Source organism: Lygodium microphyllum, chromosome 25 (assembly GCF_053477565.2).
Source record: "Lygodium microphyllum isolate KBCC chromosome 25, Lygodium_microphyllum_v1.1.10, whole genome shotgun sequence".
Taxonomy (NCBI): domain Eukaryota; kingdom Viridiplantae; phylum Streptophyta; class Polypodiopsida; order Schizaeales; family Lygodiaceae; genus Lygodium; species Lygodium microphyllum.
The window spans coordinates 101,150,947-101,169,751 of NC_141159.1; the positions used below are offsets into that span (position 1 = coordinate 101,150,947).

Consider the following 18,805-nt stretch of genomic DNA (forward strand, 5'->3'; position numbering starts at 1 on the left):
TGTGCAGCGACCTAGGGGTTTGAATCTACAAGCAATTCAAACATGGCTTCAATCTGTAGTTGCTGGAAAGGATTTCCTTTATATACTGTACTCCCTTGTGTTTATATCGACACCTGTGCCCATAAAGTGTAAGTACATAGCCAGTTTCATTTTTGTTCTCAGTGGTTATATATATGATTGGATTTGTGTGCTTTTTAGTTTTATCAGATGATGCAAACATTCCTATCTAGCTGTTAAAAGTGAAGTGTTTGTCCTCATTATGATTGCAGTTGCTACAATACCTGTCCTTTGCCAATCTCTTATGTTTGTGGCACGGTTTTTGAGGAGAAATTTTAACAATACTCATCTATACAGGTAACATAATTTATCTCCTTGGAAGTTTTTACTAGAGAAATTTAACAATACTCATGACTTCATGACAATTATTGTTTTATATATGTCAGACGAATTCTTTTGACATGCACAGGGATTTGTTCTGACATTTGATTTTCAAGTTATTGTGGTCCTGCTTTTAGCGAAATAAAAATTCTTGATGGAAAATTATTTTTTGTACAAACTCACTGAAAAGTCAAAGGACAAAAAGGGAAATGCCAGAATATGGTACATATCAACTGAAAGTTTAAGGACAAAAGGGAAATGCCAGAATATGGTACATATCAACTCAAAGTCAAAGGACAAAAGGGAAATGCCAGAACATGGTACCTATCTATTTGTTTCTTCTTCACAGATCTAAAGAATCCATGGGTTTGCTTTTATCAGGATCACATGTTTATTGCAGCCATCTACAGAGGTTGGGAATGTTGCAAGCTGTCTCTCTTTCAGCACACCACACAGACTGTGGAGGATATTCAGTGTAGACCACTTGTATGGAAGCCATCTTGGTCCCTTATCTAGGTGCATACTTGATGCTTGCTTTTGTTACACTTGTTGCCCTCCTCTCCTTTGGATCCACTTCCTCTTATACGGCATGTTCTCACCATTTGCCACTTGCATGTACATTCAAACTTCCATGGTTAACCAGAGATTGTTGCAGACATTCAAGATGCTATGCCAGCAGATGCGTTGGATAGATCTCATTTACATCCATTGGAATTGCAATATAGAATATATCAAGGGATGCATCTGACTGCCTTCATGAGTAATTAGATATGACCTCTTCTAGACCAATTATGGGAGTACCATGCTCAAGGATGGCTATTTCCTCCTCTCACTGTATAGTCATGTGGATAGAATAGCAACCACATGGAGTGGCCAGTCAAGCATGGTCTAGCTGTTTTGCTCTTTCAAGTTTCTTTATCTAACCATTCTTCATACTTTTCTTGTCGACTAATGCAAATAATATTTTCTTACAATAACAGGAAAAGAGAAAGGCCCGAGCACTTGCAGGACAGCCATGCACAACATTATCTGATTCTGCAAGTTCATTACTTGAGCTGCATAGGTGAAATACTAAAATGTAGATCATCCGTTTCCTGCAAGATCTGATATCGTAAGCTGTTCCTGAGCAAAATGAGAAGTTCTGAACAATGTGAAATGAGGTGTGGTGGTTTGCTAAATCATAATTACCACCCATCAAGGCTGCTGAGATGGTCTGGTGTTCCTCACACTACTTGAGGGGCTGGGGTCATATTCAAGCAAAAGGTTTCCTTTCTGAAGCTTCCATCACATGGAAATTTTGTTGCTATGCTCCAGGAGTCCAGTGGATCTGAGTGGCTTAGTATTAAAAGAAGTGGTTTATAGACCTCTGCCCAACCTTGGTTCTGATCTTCTCCCTACCACATTCATGTTTTCTCAAGCATTGTCTGCTATGCTGTGTAGAATGGAACTATGGGTATGGTCTTGCAGATCACCCCATACTTATTGATAATCTTGGGTTTCTATTCTTCTGACCACTCAAGTGTTAGAGATATGGTTACCTGGTCATCCCCTGGACAGGCAGCCACGTCAGCAGTGCCACATCAGATCGTCACGTCAGCAGCAGTCAGACAGTGGAGATACGCAGACATGAACTGCACCCATATACATATCTGTATTTCTTACTCAGCATTCTTCATACAGATCTGTGTTCTCTTCTCTCTCTCTCTCTCTCTCTCTCTCTCTCTCTCTCTCTCTCTCTCTTTCTTTCTCTCTCTTGTTCACTCTATCTTTTAGTCTCGGGCACACACTTCCGCACTTCTGCACTTTGACATGGTATCAGAGCAGTTTGAGAGGGGGCACATGCCTTATTTGTGCTTTATGTGGATGATTTGATTTTGAGAGGTGATGATGTATAGATAGTTAAGACAACCAAGGTAGCATTTCACGAGCAATTTGAGATGACAAACATGGGACTTCTCCATTTCTTCTTAGGGCATGAGATTTATCAGACTTTGCTCGGGATCTTCATCTCTCAGCAGTGGTATGTGCTAGAGCTCTTGACTACGTTTGAGATGGATGGATGCAAGTCTCTATTGAATTTTATGGATCCGAACTGGAAGGTCACGACCCATATTGATTCTCCTTTGGCAGATGCTGCCCGTTACAAGTACCTTATTGGGTTTGTGATTTGGCTTCTCAACACTAGTCTTGATTTGTGTTATGCTATTAGTTTGTTGGTTGGGTTCATGACGGAACCTAAAGAGGTACATTGGCAGGCTGCTTTGAGGATTTTGCAATTCTTGAGGGGGACCCTTGATCTAGGGCTCTTGTATCTAACAAGTATAGATGGTTTAGATCTTATGCTTACTAGTTGGAGTGATTCAGATTGGGCTGGCAATGTGTACCACTCGCTGTCCACGACAGGTTATTGCTTTACATTGGTTGTAGGTATTACTTCATGGAGCAATAAGAAGCAACCCATGGTTTTCTTATCTTCGGAGGTAGAGTATTGAGCAGTGGCTTCTACCACATGCGAGATGGTGTGGCTTCGGAGGTGGTTGGAGGAGCTTGGTTGTCCGCCAACCAGTCCTACTACACTTCATTGCGATAATGAAAGTTGCATTGCCTTGGCCCGGGACCCTGTGTTTCATGCTAGGATGAAGCATGTTGAGATATAGTACCATTTCCTTCGGGAAAAGTTTCCAGATGAGACTATCGATGTGGTTTATTGCAAGATAGAGGACAACTTAGCAGATTTGTTTACGAAGGCGTTTCCCCAGGTTTTACTTTGGCAGCATTCTAGATCCCTCAATCTATTGCTGTGTCCAGGGTTTGAGAGGGGGTGTTTGAGATATGGTTTAGTCATCCCTTAGACAGTCAGCCATGTCAGCAGCCACATCAGATCGTCACGTGGCACTGCTAATGTGCCACGTCAGCAGCCATGTCACATTGTCACATCAGCAGCAGTTGGACAGGCAGTTGGCCAGTTTTGGTGTAGTTGGCCAGATTTGGCAGGCCGACTGCTATTTTTGCTGCCTATTTTTTTGCTATAAATAGCAGATATCCAGCACACTTTGGCATTATTCTGATTGCAGATTCAGGCTCAGTTCAGGGCAGAGATCGTGCTGGCTGCTGCAGACTTTGAGGTGTACAGCAAGGTGACATCATTGAGGTGGAGATACGTAGACATATGAACTGCGTCTGTGTACATATCTGTATTCCTTACTCAGCATTCTTCAACAGATCTGCGATCTCTCTCTCTTTTTTTCGTAAATGCGATCTCTCTCTCTCTCTCTCTCTCTCTCTTCATGTTCACTCTATCTCGTTGTTGCGGTCATACATTTCCGCACCACTGCACCCTCCATCCATTGGCATTCTCAAGGTGTAATTGATATTATTGAGAGCGACTTTTGTGAAGTTGGCAATGTCTCCATGTTCTTTTGGTTGGTGAACCACTATAGCTTTGCAGCAAGCACTAGTTCATTCATCAACGTGGCACTCTGATAGAGAACTCATCACACTGACTTTGGGTTTGCACTCAGGCTTAACAGATTTGCCAATACTTCTGTCCTTACTTGGGGCTTGGTTGACAGTTGAGGGCTTTGCCTTAGCTTAGCTGAACACCCCTGCTTCTGCTGCTCATGTTGGATTGCAATCTAATAGCACTCAAGATGCCTATGATAATAACTGATTGCCTACTTATTGCATGAGTATTTCGAGAGCGTAGTCCAGCGCAATCATCAAACTCTCTTCATAATTCTACACCATATGTTGTACCACGCTCCTTTAAGGCATTGGGGTGCTTGAAAGTGAACTGTTGGATGTCAACGCTGGCCATATGGATTCATCAGCCAGCCAGAATTGAAGTGGGGGGTATAGTCCTTGTTGGTAGTTTTGAAACCCCAAATTTATTTTCAATGTTTTCCATTGTGGATACAGAACAACTTGCAGAGCAGCCAGCTAGGAGCAGATCGGAAGAGCTTTCCATTATGTTTTATATAGTGTGTATTTCGTGATTGATGCATAGATTTTCTAGATTCATCAAGAGTGTGTGTTACTATGAAGAAGCAGTGCTGGACTATTTGAAAGAAACCACTTGGTCGCCACTTGCCTCATCACATCAAAGTACCTAGTGGCTACTCTCAAAGAGCTCTTAGAAATAGGAAGGTGACTATGGTGCCCATGTAATGTGTTTGTGGTCAGTTATGCTCTAACCCATTGATATGATGTCCTTGTAGGACAGGCAATCACAAGCAATATGCTGCATGTAGAAAAAAGAATTGGCTTCCACACAAAGGTTCCCAATGCTAGGCTCACGGAAGGCTTGGAAGAAGGAAGAGTGGTTCATTGAATGCCAAATTTGAGCAGTATTTTCTCCAAAGAATGCTAGAGTTGTTTGGAGAGTTTGATTCTGAGAATCTAAACTTTTGAGCGTAATGTCTTGTGTTAGGATGCCCTGTTCTTCAGCAAGATGATTATGAAAGAAGGGCTTGGGGACCTTTCATGTTGGTATTGGTGTCGAGGAATCAAATTTCAGCAGCACATGCTGATTAGTTATTATTTTAAGAGTGAATTAATTCTACATGCCAGAATCTTCCATCTTATTGTGAGGTTTCCGACTTTTATGGGTAAAGTAGCTTTGGGCATCATGGAATGGTTTCCAAATGGTTGCACTGTTGTGATTTTCCTGCATAGATTGACAAAGGTTTTGACACTACTACTAGTTTTCATTAGCTACATTAGTGATGGAGCTTTCATGTTTTAGGGACACTATAATGGGTGTAAATGATGCTGGTTAGATTGCTGCTCCTGGTTCTCATTGATGGCTTGCATTCTGCTGCCATGCAAACCAGCTTCTAGAATCTCAGGTGTAACTCTTGGGTGACTGATTCTAAGATGTACCTTGTAGCATGTGATCTAGCAACCAGAAAACTCCTGGTGTGTGCAATGCACATGGCATGGTGTCTTTTTGTGCATTCAGGCATGCATGCATGCAATTGGGCATGTAGGTTCGATGCAGTGATCTATGCATGTATGTGGGGATTGTGTCTGAGAATGCCACTATGACGAATACATGCTTGAACCCTGCACTCTTTCTCAAAAGTTGAGTCTATATCAGTAGTTCAGCACAGTCTTACTACAGACTAATCAAAATTAAAACTACTGGTTTAGGATCTGTTTGCAAAATTGTGTGGTAATCTCAACTTCATAGTGTATCAACTATATACCCTTGCTTATTCTTGCAAGTATTTGGGAAAGGTTTTTGCTGTGAATTAATCAAAAGAAGCAGAATAATTTAGCAGTTGAAATTTAGACAACATTGATGGAACCTGACGCTTTAAATTTGAAAACGTACACTCTTTTTAGGCTTTAAATCTTACTTATCTTCTGATCAGGAAATTCTTGGAGAAGCCATGTCTGTGGCTAGACACAAATAATACAACAATTCGAATGCTCAGTGCAAATTGTGAAGTAGCACTGGGTTTTCTTCTGATATTTTTATTATTCACGTAAGTGCTTCCTGAAGGTGCCAAAACTCATCAATTGTTGAGGATTAAAGCATTCTGCCAATTGTCTGTTGAGGAAGCATCTCTTGAAATTTTTTATTGTGTTAAATGTGTATCGAGATATGTTCACTCGTGTATAAGTGATTGGAGCAGTTCTCTTTTTAAGTCTTCAAAGAGTCAGCACATTATCCCCATACTAGAAAAGTTTTCAAAGACTTGGCACATTCTTGTGCATGCTGTATCCCCATATTAGGAATGTATATAGGCATCTAATGATCATGTGAAGTGAGTTGGTAATCCTACTGATCTGAGCTGCCTGCTGCTGCTGGCACCTGCACTCCATGCACAGCCTTTCCCCACTGCACCCCTCCTTATTGCTGCTGCTCTTCATTGTGCCTCATCTCCTTCTTGATCTCCCATTTCCATCATGGCAAATCTCCTTCTGGATTATTCTCCTCTTCCTGCACCTGCCCCCTTCTGTATCCAGCATGTTTTCTGTGTGGATGCTCACCCTCTCTACTCCGCCCATTATCCCATCCACCACCTTCTTCACCATGCTCGTGCCATGGCGCTGTGCATAGCACCGCCTCCAGTTTTCATTGTCTTTGCACTCTCCCCCTCTTCTTTCACGGCTTTCCTTGCTGCACCTTCTTGTCACTGGTCCCTTAAAATACTCTCGTGCTACATGCCCTTGGCATGGAAGCACTCCTCAAGTGTGTGCAATGGAAACCTCTGGTCCAATGCTGGCACAATGAACCCTAGAAAAGAACTTATACCAGAAAACTTGTTACTGCCAAAATATATCAAACCAGCTGTTCCACCCAAGTCATATATCTTGAAGTGAGTGCTTTTTATGGAGCAGCTTTAGTCAGTGCTGGCTATGGAGGAGTATGAGAAGACAGGGGTGTTCAGACAAGTGATCGGTCACTCCCCCTCCTGTGCTCAAGCATTTTCTCTGCACCACTCTGCACATGGGTCCTTCAGGCTTCTCATCCCCTCTTCCTCCCACCTATTCCTTCCCCGTCTCCCTGCATGGATGACCGATATCCACCTAGACAGCAGCAGTGCCCGAACCGGAAGTCCAGATCCACAGGCTACTCTGCTCCATCTTCATCTGCTAGGATCTTCCCTCAGCATGCCCAGCTCCTACTACAGGAGTCCTTCCACAATAGACGCTCATTGTACGTGAGGGCTGTGCAATATGGTGGTGTTTCACTTTCCTCCAAAGGTGGCAACCTTTCTCACTTGTATATCCAGGGACAACAAGCCTGCAAGGTGTGCCTCTATTGGTCCCCTTGACTGACAGACTTTCTTCTCTAGATAGATGTACTAGCAAGCAGATCGAGCAGCAGATAATGGAAATGGTTAGAGCTAGGTGGTGGAGCATATATTGGAAAGATTGGGCATCAGAGGAGATACAAAAGTAGAATATATAGAATGGTTGAATCAAAATCTGTAAGCAGCACCCCATTGCCAACAAGAGAAGAAAGCCACCCCCTCTCAAATTGGAAGGGAAAGTTGGAGGGAAGGACCCTCTCCCCATCAATTTGAAGTGGGGTAGGAAGCACCCAAGCCAAGCTTAGGTAGGAAGTACCGTAGCATCGGCCAATTGACATCCTTGGTCAACATGTTTGCAAAATTGTTTGCTGAAGGCACAAACTCTAGGCGAATAGTGCCTAGCTTAACTTGCTCTCTGGTAAAGTGAAAACATAATGCAACATACTATGATGGGGGGACTACCAGCTAGTGCAATCTCACTCTAGTTGTCATAGTAGAGGATAACTGGTGTAGCACATGGGAATTGAAGCACTGCCAACACGCTCCTCAGGTAGATGGCCTTCATGGCACAATCAAAGAGAGTCCTATACTCAGTCTAGGCCGCATAAGTTTCCATCATCTCTTGCTTATGGCGGCTGGCCCAAGAGATGGGAGGTCTGTCCACCAAGGTAAAGAGGTAGTCACCATGGGAACACTGGGTGTCAAGATCTCTTGCCCAATTTGAATCTGTGTACCCTCGCAAACATAAACTAGAACCATAAGTTAGGCCACAAGAATAGGTACACCTCAAATATCTCAAAACATGAAGACGTGCAATCCAATGTGATATCCTAGGTGCAGTGAAATATTGACTGAGGAAGCTAATTAACTATGCTAAATCTGGCCTAGTGTGAATTAACGAAAGCATTTTCCCTACTACAGATTTATAGGTGTGTCATTGAGGGGTTATCCTAGGGTATCCTTAGATATGTGGACAATGGGATCGAGATGTGTGGCCATAGACCGTATTTGATCCAAGCAATAATGTTCCACCAACAGAAGAGCGTATTTCTATTGTGATACAAGAATACATCCCCTAGATTGAGCTACCTCCATTCCCAAAAAGTAAGTTAACAAATCAAGGACGGTCGTATCAAAAGTAGCATAAAGCTTGGCCTTCATGTTTGCTATGGCAACAGAATTTGAGCTTGTGATAAGTAAGTCATCTACATATAGTAGGATATAGCTGACCCCTTGCGAAGTGATGCAAACATATAAGGTCATAAGGGGTAGAATAGTATCCTTGAGTTCGAAGGAACTCATCCATTTGGATCCAAGAGTGTGATTCTTGCTTCAGCCCATAAAAAACTTTTTGCAGGTGATATACTTGATCTTTTCGGTTAGCAGAAGAAAACCTAGGTGGCTTCTCCACGTAGACTTTCTTCTCTAGATAACTGAAACCGACATTCCTTCTCGGATAGGGTGGTAAATAATCTTATTCATCACTTAATTACAACAATTAACAAATTTATAAAATTGAAATGCATACTTTACCATACAATCTTGGACATTGGACAACCTGTTGGCTCCAAAACTAGCGCCCCTTGTGGTATTTCTTTAACTTTTATTGCAAATCGATTGAGTACAAAGAGATCCTGCGATCTCGTCTACTAATCCAAGTGCCTCTTGCTGTCCAAATTGACTAGCAAGCCTCCAAATCAATATGCCGCTTGGTTTGCTAGGAATTGGCCTTCACCTTGCTTCTAGAAAGACAAATTCAGTTTCAAATCTGATACTGGCCAGTTGGCCTCTTGAATCTCCTTGAAATTCCTCAATTTCAGCTGTTGGAATTAAGTCCTAGGCTCTCAATTTTGAGCATGCATCTTGAGGCGGTTGTTAAAACCCTAATTTTTGCTGTAAATTAGAATTTACCGCAGAGATTGATTGAGATCTCTTTCTTTGATGGCTCAAATAATTGGAAAATGTTGAGATAACTTGAGAGAGGGTTGGGGGATGAGACAGAATGTTGTAGAGAGACAGTTCAGAGTTCACGAGAAACACTGAAAAATTGTTGTCCTACTCAAATAGCCATGGAAGCTGTCGCCTATAGCTTAGCACCACAAGAAAGATTGATGCTCCCTTCTAATTGCTGTCGTTTGCACTAGAAGAACCTTGGGCTGCTCTCACTTGTTCTTGGAGGGCTCCAAATTACTATCACGTGCTGTAGGATTGATCCCTGGTGGTTGAAATCACACTAGCAGCCTCTCCTTGCTCTCCAACAACCTCGTTCTCTCTCACAATGATTGGAATAGACTTCACTAGCTCCTAAAAACGTTTTTTTCACTTACATTGGCAAGTTTTGCAAAATAGCAATCTTCTAATCTCATTTTTCAGCATTATCTAGCTTATTAAATTAATGTTAAAAATATTAATTTTAAAATTTAATTTAATATTTATTCTAGTGTTTAAAAAATTAATTTCACAAATCAATAATTAGATTGACTAGGTCAATTTATCTTCCAAGTATTGCTGAGCAGTTGACCTTTAGACTCTTTAATGTCACCATTGACATTAGTGGCCAATAAATTGATCTAGGCCCAAATCTAACAGCGACGAGTAAACCTAGTACTTGTTAGGTATAACTTATTACAACTTTTGCCTTTGACACCCACTGTATTCTTGGGGTCCTTGGCCTGTTACCATGAAATAACTTCCATGTGTATCACATGTGCTAAACAACCTTGCACATTTGATTAATATCCTAATCAAATGTTATTGACAAGATTAAAGCATCTCAGAATTTCACATTCCCGTGACGATAACTGTTTGGAAAGACACTTTTTGATATCCATCTAATAGATCGGCCAATCGTGGTGAGCGGCTAGCACAACCAATAAACAGGATGATTTCAATTGTATAGTAGAAGCAAAGGTCTCTTCATAGTCAACGCCTTGCTTTTGTCGAAACCCTTGCACTATAAGACAAGCCTTGTATTTATCTAAAATTCTATCAACTTTTAGCTTAGTCCTAAAGATCCATTTCGTCTTGATGACTTTCTTGTGACTCAAACAGTCCATCAGGGTCGAAGTCTCATTTTGGTTAGTATTCTCTAGCTCTTTTTCCATGGCCTCTGGCTATTGGAGGTGTTGAAGAGCCTTTTGTCAACTATTTAGCTCAGAATGTGCTATATAAGCATTTGTAAATAGCGACACAAATGAAGTCTGAGATGCAAGTCGTGTGGATTTTCTAGGGTCCTTTGGAGTGGAATTTGGTGGAAGGATCTCCAAATCCCGCATGATTTGCTAGTATTGGTGAGGTAATGGGTCTTGGAAAGGAGCTTGCGAGCTAAAGAATCTGTGGGAAGGTCAGGAGTACGCGATAGACCAGGCTTAGGTGGCACGATCTCCGATGGAATAATCTTAGGAAACAGTGCAGAGTCCGGTGTAGAAGATTGCAAAGTATCCCTCTTATCAAAAACTACCTCTCTCCTAATGATTATCTTGTTTGCTTGAGGATTGAGCAAATAATAGACTTTTGCTTTGGAGGAGTAACTGCTAGAGTGTGATAGCTCCGGGACAAGCAGGGTGCCGCATGGCGGGTCAGCGAGTCGCAAGTGCCACATGGCAAGCAGTCGGATTGGAGCCAGTCGGACAACATTTAATGGAGCCGACATGCATTTGCTGGGGTATTTTTTTCCAGCCTATTTATAGGCTTTGTTTTTAGCAGCTTCAGTTAGTTGTTTTCACAGTTTTTAGGTTGCAGACTAGGGGGACTGCCCTTGGGGCCGACAAAGATTGGGATTTTCGAGGTGGAGACACACGCAAATATTCTCTCTGCAACTGCATCCTTATACAGCATTCTTCATTGCAGATTTTTTGCGTTTCACTCTCTCTCTCTCTCTCTCTCTCTCTCTCAGTTCACTATTTGTCTTGGTCATTCACTTCCGCATTGCTTCACTTTGACATGGTATTAGAGCATTGAAGGATTGATCTAAGGTGGATCCATCTGAAGAGGAGATTTCAACGCGACACAAGGCTGCATTTTCAGCGTTCAAGTGTGAGTATGTGAGCTGCACATCAAAACAAGGCTGAGGTGAGCGTGGATGTGCGAGAAAGGAGAAGATTCGCTAAATCTGCTTTTGGTTTTTGTTGTTAGAGAAGGAAGAAGGCTGCGTTTTGGGCCTTCAAGTGCAAATTTTACCTTTTCATTGCCCCTGATGGGTAAAGGAGCGGGACGAACAAACCATAGCTCTAACATGCTGTATTTTCATAGTCAGAGGGGATTACTCTCTGTGTTTTGTGTAGACATTGTAGGTGGAGATGTCTTCTGAGGCTGAGACAGAGTTTCAGGCGATCATGGACCGAAAGGTGCCCGTCTTACCGGCTCTTCCATTAGATCAAAAGCTCGATGGCGAGAACTACCGCATCTGGCGGGTCATGATGCTTGCCATCCTGGAGTCCTATGATTTGGCGGAGCTTGTTACGGAGACTATTCATCGTACTTCTTCGGGAGACAAGTCCAGACTCTCTTCCAATGAAAAGGTGGAGTTGGCAAAGGCTCAGGCACATTGGGATAAACTCAATGCTCGCATTCGCTCGTTTTTATTTCTCTCATGTACTACAGCTGTTCTCTCTCATATTGAGTATTTAACGGTGCCTCAGTGCATAGTTGGAAAAGGGGGTGAGATGAGGTATCCAAAGCTTTCCAAACACCCCCCAACCAAAAAAAAGTGCCACGTAGGTAGAATGTGCCAAATTAAAGGCAACAGAACACGGGAGGATGCAGCGGCAAAAGTGGCTGCGTTTTATTTTACGAATCCGTAGGGATACATACCGTATGGTACTGTATGGATCGTACAGTATGATCTGTACCATACAACGTACGGAGACAACTATTGTCATATTTTTTGGCATTAAAATCAAAAACTTTCTCACACTTTAAGGATGGGCTTATCTTCGAGGAGAATTCTTCAAGCATGAATCTTAGGATAGTGAGATTCGACAAGGGTGGAGAGTTTGCTATGAATAAATTAGCATGGTTTTGTGCGTATTGAGGGATTCATCAAGAGTTTGCTAACACTAACACTCCTCAAGGGAATTTTTTGGAGCAAAAGAATAGGAGTGTGATTGAGATGGGTGCTCAAACTATGATGGAGCATTGACAGATACCCTAGTGTCTTTGTGCCAAAGCAATGGCCAATGTAGTTCATATCCTAAATCGGTTACCCACATCTACCATTGCTAGTATGACTCTTTTGAGGTATATTTTGGATTAGAGCTGGATGTTTTCTATTTTAGGGTGTTTGGATGTGATGCCTATGTTCACATTCCAAAGAAGCAAAAGGATAGGTTGGAGTCGGCTTGGAAGAGACATTTTTTGGCTATAGCTCTTAGTCACAGGGGTATAGGATATATGATCCTATCTTATGAGATGTCTATAGAGTCGAGATGTGTGGATCATGGAGTTTTCAGCTTTAAAGGGGCAGGAGCACCCTATTCTTGGCAATCTATGTGGTAGCTGGGCATTTGAGCCAATTTCCGTGGAGCCTATGCCCTTTGAGGCTCCATCTACGGAGGAGGAAATTACTTCTCCATTGGATTTCCTGCCAATCAATGTTCCGGAGACTACGGCCGAGCAGGTAGTGAGGTGAGTATTAGCCTTCTTCTCATTGGGCTTTTGAGACTCTGTGATGCATGGATTGAGGGGCTTCTCGAGGAGTGGTAGCCATACCATGGCCCACAATGATCTTGGAGAAACCATACACGTCACTGAGCTTCTTTATACTAACTATGATTTGATTGCCCGTGCCATGCATGGTAGGGAGTTGACATTGGGAATGGAGGTGCTGCAACCTGATCATTGGCGGAAGGCCATGGAATAGGAGTTGGAGTCTATCGATTGAAATGACACTTGGTATCTCATGCTTCAACTTGCTTATCGCAAGGTGATTGGAGTTAAGTGGGTCTTTAAGATCAAATATCTCAATGATGACACATTGGACAAGCGTAAATCACAATTGGTTGCCAAGGGCTTTGTGCAGAAGCGAGATGTTGACTTCCATCATACCTTTTCCACCATAGCTTGTATGGCCACCATTTTGAGAGTACTTGCTCTTGCTAGCCATAGGAGATGGCTAGTTTACCAGTTGGAGGTCAAGTCCGTGTTCTTGAACGACGACTTAATAGAGGAGATCTATGTAGAGCAATGTCCTAGCTTTTCTTCCTTGGATGGTAAGGTATATAGGTTAAAGAAGGTCCTTTGTGGTCTAAAACAAGTTTCTCATGCTTGGAATGAGAAGAGAGACTCATTTCTTTGAGATAGGTCAAGGTATTAGAGATCTACATCCGATCCAAATTTTGTATGTCCACATCTTAGCTAGAGGGCACGTGCTGTTTGTGCTCTCTGTGGACAATCTCATCTTAATAGTGAAGCATGCGCAGATGGTCAAGCAGACTACAGCAACACCCCATGAGATGTTTGAGATGATGGATATGGGGCTTTTTTATTTCTTTCTAGATCATGAGATATGGCAGATTGAGAGGGGAATCATTTTCTCCCAATAGTGGTATGTGCAGAAGCGCTTGACCACTTTTGAGATGTAGGATTGTTGGACCATTTCTACTCCCATGGATTTGAATTGGAAGGCTATGGCTCATACAAATTGACCGTTGTTAGATGCTTCTCGCTATAGATAGTTGATTGGGTCATTGATTTGGCTTCTAATACTAGGATTGATTTGTGCTTTCCAGTTGGTCAGCTTGCAATTTTTATGAGTGAACCTAAGAAGGTTTAGTGGTAGGCTACCTTATGGATACTGCAGTTCTTGATGGGGATGCACAACCTTGGCCTATTTTATCCAACAGGTGTAGATGGTTTGGCTTTGGTGTTACGAGGTTGGATGGGCTTAGATTGGGTTGGAGATGTTGATCATGGGAGATAAGAGGACATGCTATTGTTTTCTAGGTGCAAGTGTGATTTCTCAGAGCAGCAGTAAGCAGTCTACAGTTGCCATTTCATCTGCAGAGGCTGAGTATTAAGCATCTTGTGCTACCACTTGGGAGACTGTTTGGCTTCTGAGGTTATTGGAGGAGCTTCACTGTTCATAGATAGGAGCAACCACACTTTTGTGCAACAATGAGAGCTGCATAGCCTTGGCATAGAATCCTGTTTTCCATGCTAGGACGAAGCCCATAGAGATGGAGTATTCGTGAGAAGCTCTTGGATGGGATCATTGACGAGTAATATTGCAAGACTGAGGATAATGTGGCAGATTTGTTTACCAAATCACTTCCTCAGGCCGTTCTTTGTTAGCATTCCAAATCCCTGAGCGTTATGTCCTGTCCAGGATCTGAGGGGGGTAGTTAGAGATCTAGTCATCCCTAGTATGGGCACAGGCATGTACATGGCAGTTTATGTAGGTCGGGCAGTAGTACATGCAGTTGCCAGCAGATTGGGCACAATTCCAGGCAGGACATGCAGGCTGGACTGCGCGGACAGGCTGTGGCACGTAGTAGGAAGCTGATCGCTGCATTATTATTATTATTTTGTTTCAGTTGACCATTTAAAGCATGCAGTTGGCCAGTTTTTTACCGGTTGACCTGATGTATTCATTTTCCTCAGCCTATTTATGGCTGGCCTGCTTGGGGGTCACATTCACTTTAATTTCTTGCAAGTGAGAGAGGACTGCGGCTGGTGATACTCTGACAACCTATTTAATATATCTGCCTTCAGTATTCAGCATTTATACTCTGCAATCTTTAGTGTTGTTCTCTCCTCTCTCTCTCTCTCTCTCTCTCATGTTTACCTCTTTATTTTATGGTTTTATGCTTCTGCATTTGCTGCACTCTTAACAATAGCGTCCATGCCACCCTTGTTGGGAGGGGAATGTGCCTGTTAGGCAAGGACCATCACAATATTATGAGCTTCTAGTGTTTTTGAGCATGTCACCATGTCACATGGTAGAGAGTAGGTGGTTGCTCTGATACCAACAGAATGCCCCCATAGGTCTCGAACTTGTACACATGACAAGACAAAAGCCATAGAAGCCATAGCTAAAATGCCCCCATAGATCTCGAACTTGCACACATGACAAGACAGAAGACATAGAAGCATAAAGAGAAATATAGAGGATGGACATCAAGCTCGTCTCCCAGCCATAGTGCCTAATCAGGCTCAACACTAAGCCTATGGCCAGGAGCATGTCCACTCCCAAGCTCCATCTTAAGGGTAGATGTCCCATACCATCAGTCCACACAATCCTATGTGTGGATGCATCCACCTAGGGTCTTGAGCCCAAGTGTGATGACGCAAGAGATCTCGCACAAATGACCCTTTAGTGCTACTAACTCAACCTCCCTAGGATGTGTTCACATTGCATGACCCTTCGGTGTCCTAACTTCTAGGATGCATTCACACCTAGTGATCAAATGGTCAGTGGTCAACAGCCAATGCTGCAAGTGCCCATCCAGGACGTCCAAGGACGCAACCCGTGCTAGACATCCTAGACCTCTTGGGAGATACTGCTATTACCCACCACATGCTGGAGCACTGATCTTACTGCACAAAGCACCCATGGAGAAGACTTTATTTACCCTTGACATGATGGAGCAGAGGTTGCCACCTTCCACGAGATGGATATTGGGGCCGAGCCCAACATTTTGACACCATCACTTCAGTATATCTTTGGGTTTAAGTTAGATTTGTTACTATTTACCTTTTCATAGAGATGGGTACTTTCATGTTTACTGCTGCATCTGGTTTTCCATGGTCCTTTTAGATCCCACAAGACCAGTAGATGTGACCTGGTTTGAGATTTTTTTTGTACTCTGACAACATTATACTATCTGTTCAGGTCTCATCTATGTTTCATTCATTCATTCATCCTATTTGGTACATGTTATCGAATTGAGACTATTAGATGTGCGAGTGGCCATTTGGCGCCATTTGGCAAGCACGAAACAGCTTCACAGTTTAATAAACAGTCAGAAAAGCCACACGCCTTGTATCCTAAACACTGAAAGCATTGTCCATTGTCATGCGCAAACCATGACAGAAGTTGTGTGAATAACCTCAAGACACAAAGCCACTCATATTATATAGAAGCCTGCCAAAGTAATAAGCATCTAATGTGATCTATGACCATGAGTTCCCAGGAAATGAGTCGAATGAAAGGTATTTCGAGTAGGCAACATGTCCAAAGTTCAATCCAACTCAAGAAATAAAACAATTGAGAATGTTGTGGCTAGTGCCTGCCTGAGGCATTCTTCCCAGGGCCATGCTTATGTAGTGGTTCTTGGCTGTCACTGAAGTCTAGACCCTGGATATGAAATTTTATATCTGTCTAGACTATTGGACAGGAAACGAAAAGATGAGATGCAGTCTCCATACATGTAGTAGGGAAGACATGATGGCCATGAGCAATCTTGTGTCATGTGAGATCAGTGGGTCTCCCTTTTTGGTTTGATATCACCTTTTGTAACCTTTTAGGGGGAGTCCAAGAATTCTAGCTGTATAATATATTCTTTTAAAGGGAAAAGGGAAAAAGAAATGACCGAAATGGTCTAATAGATGGAAAAGAGAGAATTTTAATTTGATGATACAAAACAAATGTGAGAAATCTATGGTTGCTAACTTATCCCTTGCTGTTTTGCTTCTGCAGGCCACAAAAGAGTTTAATACAAATGCTTGTGTATTGGCAGGCAAGAAACACTTCCTGTAAAGATTTTTGCTCGCAACAAAGAACCATAGCTGACCTTCCCTATGCTTACAATGAGTGCTTATGTAGAGTTATGATTTGTAGTTTCAAGGCTCTTGATAGATCTTAATGATGACTGTGATGAAGTATTTAGAGTGAGATTTTCTGATGACATTAAATGCACTGGTCTATTCTTGCAGTTGCTCAGACTCATGCATCATGCTCCAACAACAGCTTCATTCCACAGAAGTACATGGTCTATGATTGGAGCCAAAGTGAACCCTCTGATACGTCAATATGCTCCTTTCTTGGAAAGTCCCTTGAGATTTGCACAGCGGTGGTTTCATACTTGATTGGATCAGTGTCGGATTCTTTTCTTTAAGGATACCTGTCACTTCACAGCCCTAGTGATTTGCTGTCACATCACAATCTGCCATCACATTACAGGCTCGTGATCTAACAGTAACTGATACACCTCAGACACTTGGAGCTAACCTCATAATGTTGAAGGCTTTGGCCTCAGCTTACATATCAGCTCTTTGACAGGAAGTTTCTGATTTAAGCCTGTATACAGGAGTTCCCTAAAAGTACTCATATGTCAAAGCAGCTTTGGTTGATTGTGCACATAAATATGGCAGACATTAAGGCTCTGCAGTTGCTCATATTAACAGGTTCACAGCAGAAAATCAGGATTGCTAAATTAGTAATGAGATAAGCTTAAGCTGGATCGCAATGCCCATATAGATGGTATTGTGTGACTGATCCACTGAAGGATTAAAATCATGTCTGCTGGAGTGCCAAATTTGCTTAATGAAGGCTACAATAGTGGCTACAACATGTGCTTTTTCCTATGGTTATGTTGACATAGCATTGTAATTTATTTGGGAACTAAGATACATGTCTAGAAAGATCATTTCACAGGTAAGTAAATATTTGTTACAAGCATGCCATGCATTGTTTTGTATCAATGGAAGCAGAGGATGCCTATCTCGAGTATTCATATCACAATTTAATATTTTAGTACTCAAGAATTTAGATTTTGAAAGTGGTTTCCATGCATAAAAGATGAACTTCTGTGGAAGTTCAATGAAGTCCTCACTTTGAATGTGTCATCAGGAGAGGTTTCGTGTGCATCCAGCAAGTCCATGGTTTAACTTCTGAGTAATGATAATGCTGCCCTGTCAAAAGCTGAATTCTGTTTCTAGAAGAGAAGGATACCATGGGCCACAGCTTGGCTGGGGCTGACCATGAATGGGTTCCTGCACCTGAACCCTTTGGCCAGGGGGTATATAGAGGATTGATGTTACCCATGTGTTGGAGGACAGGACACCCAGCAGATGCAGCCTGAAAGTTCAAGGCATTGTAAAAGGCATCATGGTTTAAGTTGAAGGGGCTATGATGCCCAGGCTGTAGGCTAGAGCTACCCTAATGTATGAAGCTCCGGTTGTGGGCTAGAGCTACCCTAATGCAAACCTCTTGAGAAGCCATTGTGAAAACCCTTGCCAAGGAACTTGAAAATCCACAGAATGAAATGCTAAGGCTACCAGAATCCTTTCGAAGAAAAGGGGCGCGCATCGTAAAAGGCTTCAAACTACTTTACAAATATGGTTCACACACACACGCGCGCGCGCGCGCACATTCTCTCTCTCCCCCCAAAATGCTTGTTTAAGTGCGTGATGAATTGTGGGAGAACCTCCCATTGTCATCAAAAGGGGTGGTTCCCATTGGCTTATCACTTGCTACCTTAGCAACAAAGTAGATTGCCTTCTAGTGCTTGGATTTGAATGGCTTGTGTATGATATTCATGCCTTGTGCACCATGAGATGTGTTGAGTCAATTGGGCAAGAGGGTATGCTTGCTAGTATTAATGGTTGCAAGTTGGTGTGCGTCAAATCAAGTCTTGCAACACAAAGGTCATGATATTTGGAGCAATATCTTGAAGTTAACCCCTTTGATAGTGAGACCAATTCTATGTTGCCCATTTGCAAGT

General features: G+C 42.4%; 1 protein-coding gene across 2 annotated transcripts in view; it reads left to right on the forward strand.

Annotated features, from left to right (window-relative positions):
* LOC148014563 (dihydroflavonol 4-reductase/flavanone protein) overlaps nucleotides 1-17,806 on the forward strand; it is a 90,253-nt gene extending 72,447 nt beyond the window's left edge. Inside the window, exons 4-8 of one of the 2 annotated variants that reach the window (XM_087667069.1) lie at nucleotides 8-128; nucleotides 270-354; nucleotides 5,754-5,867; nucleotides 16,780-16,819; nucleotides 17,016-17,806. In XM_087667069.1, coding sequence (XP_087523195.1) covers nucleotides 8-128; nucleotides 270-354; nucleotides 5,754-5,867; nucleotides 16,780-16,819; nucleotides 17,016-17,168 — 513 coding nt within the window. In that variant the 3' untranslated portion in view covers nucleotides 17,169-17,806. The remainder of the gene's footprint in view (nucleotides 1-7; nucleotides 129-269; nucleotides 355-5,753; nucleotides 5,868-16,779; nucleotides 16,820-17,015) is intronic. The other variant, XM_087667068.1, reaches the window with a different exon arrangement.
* Nucleotides 17,807-18,805: the final 999 nt, after the last annotated feature.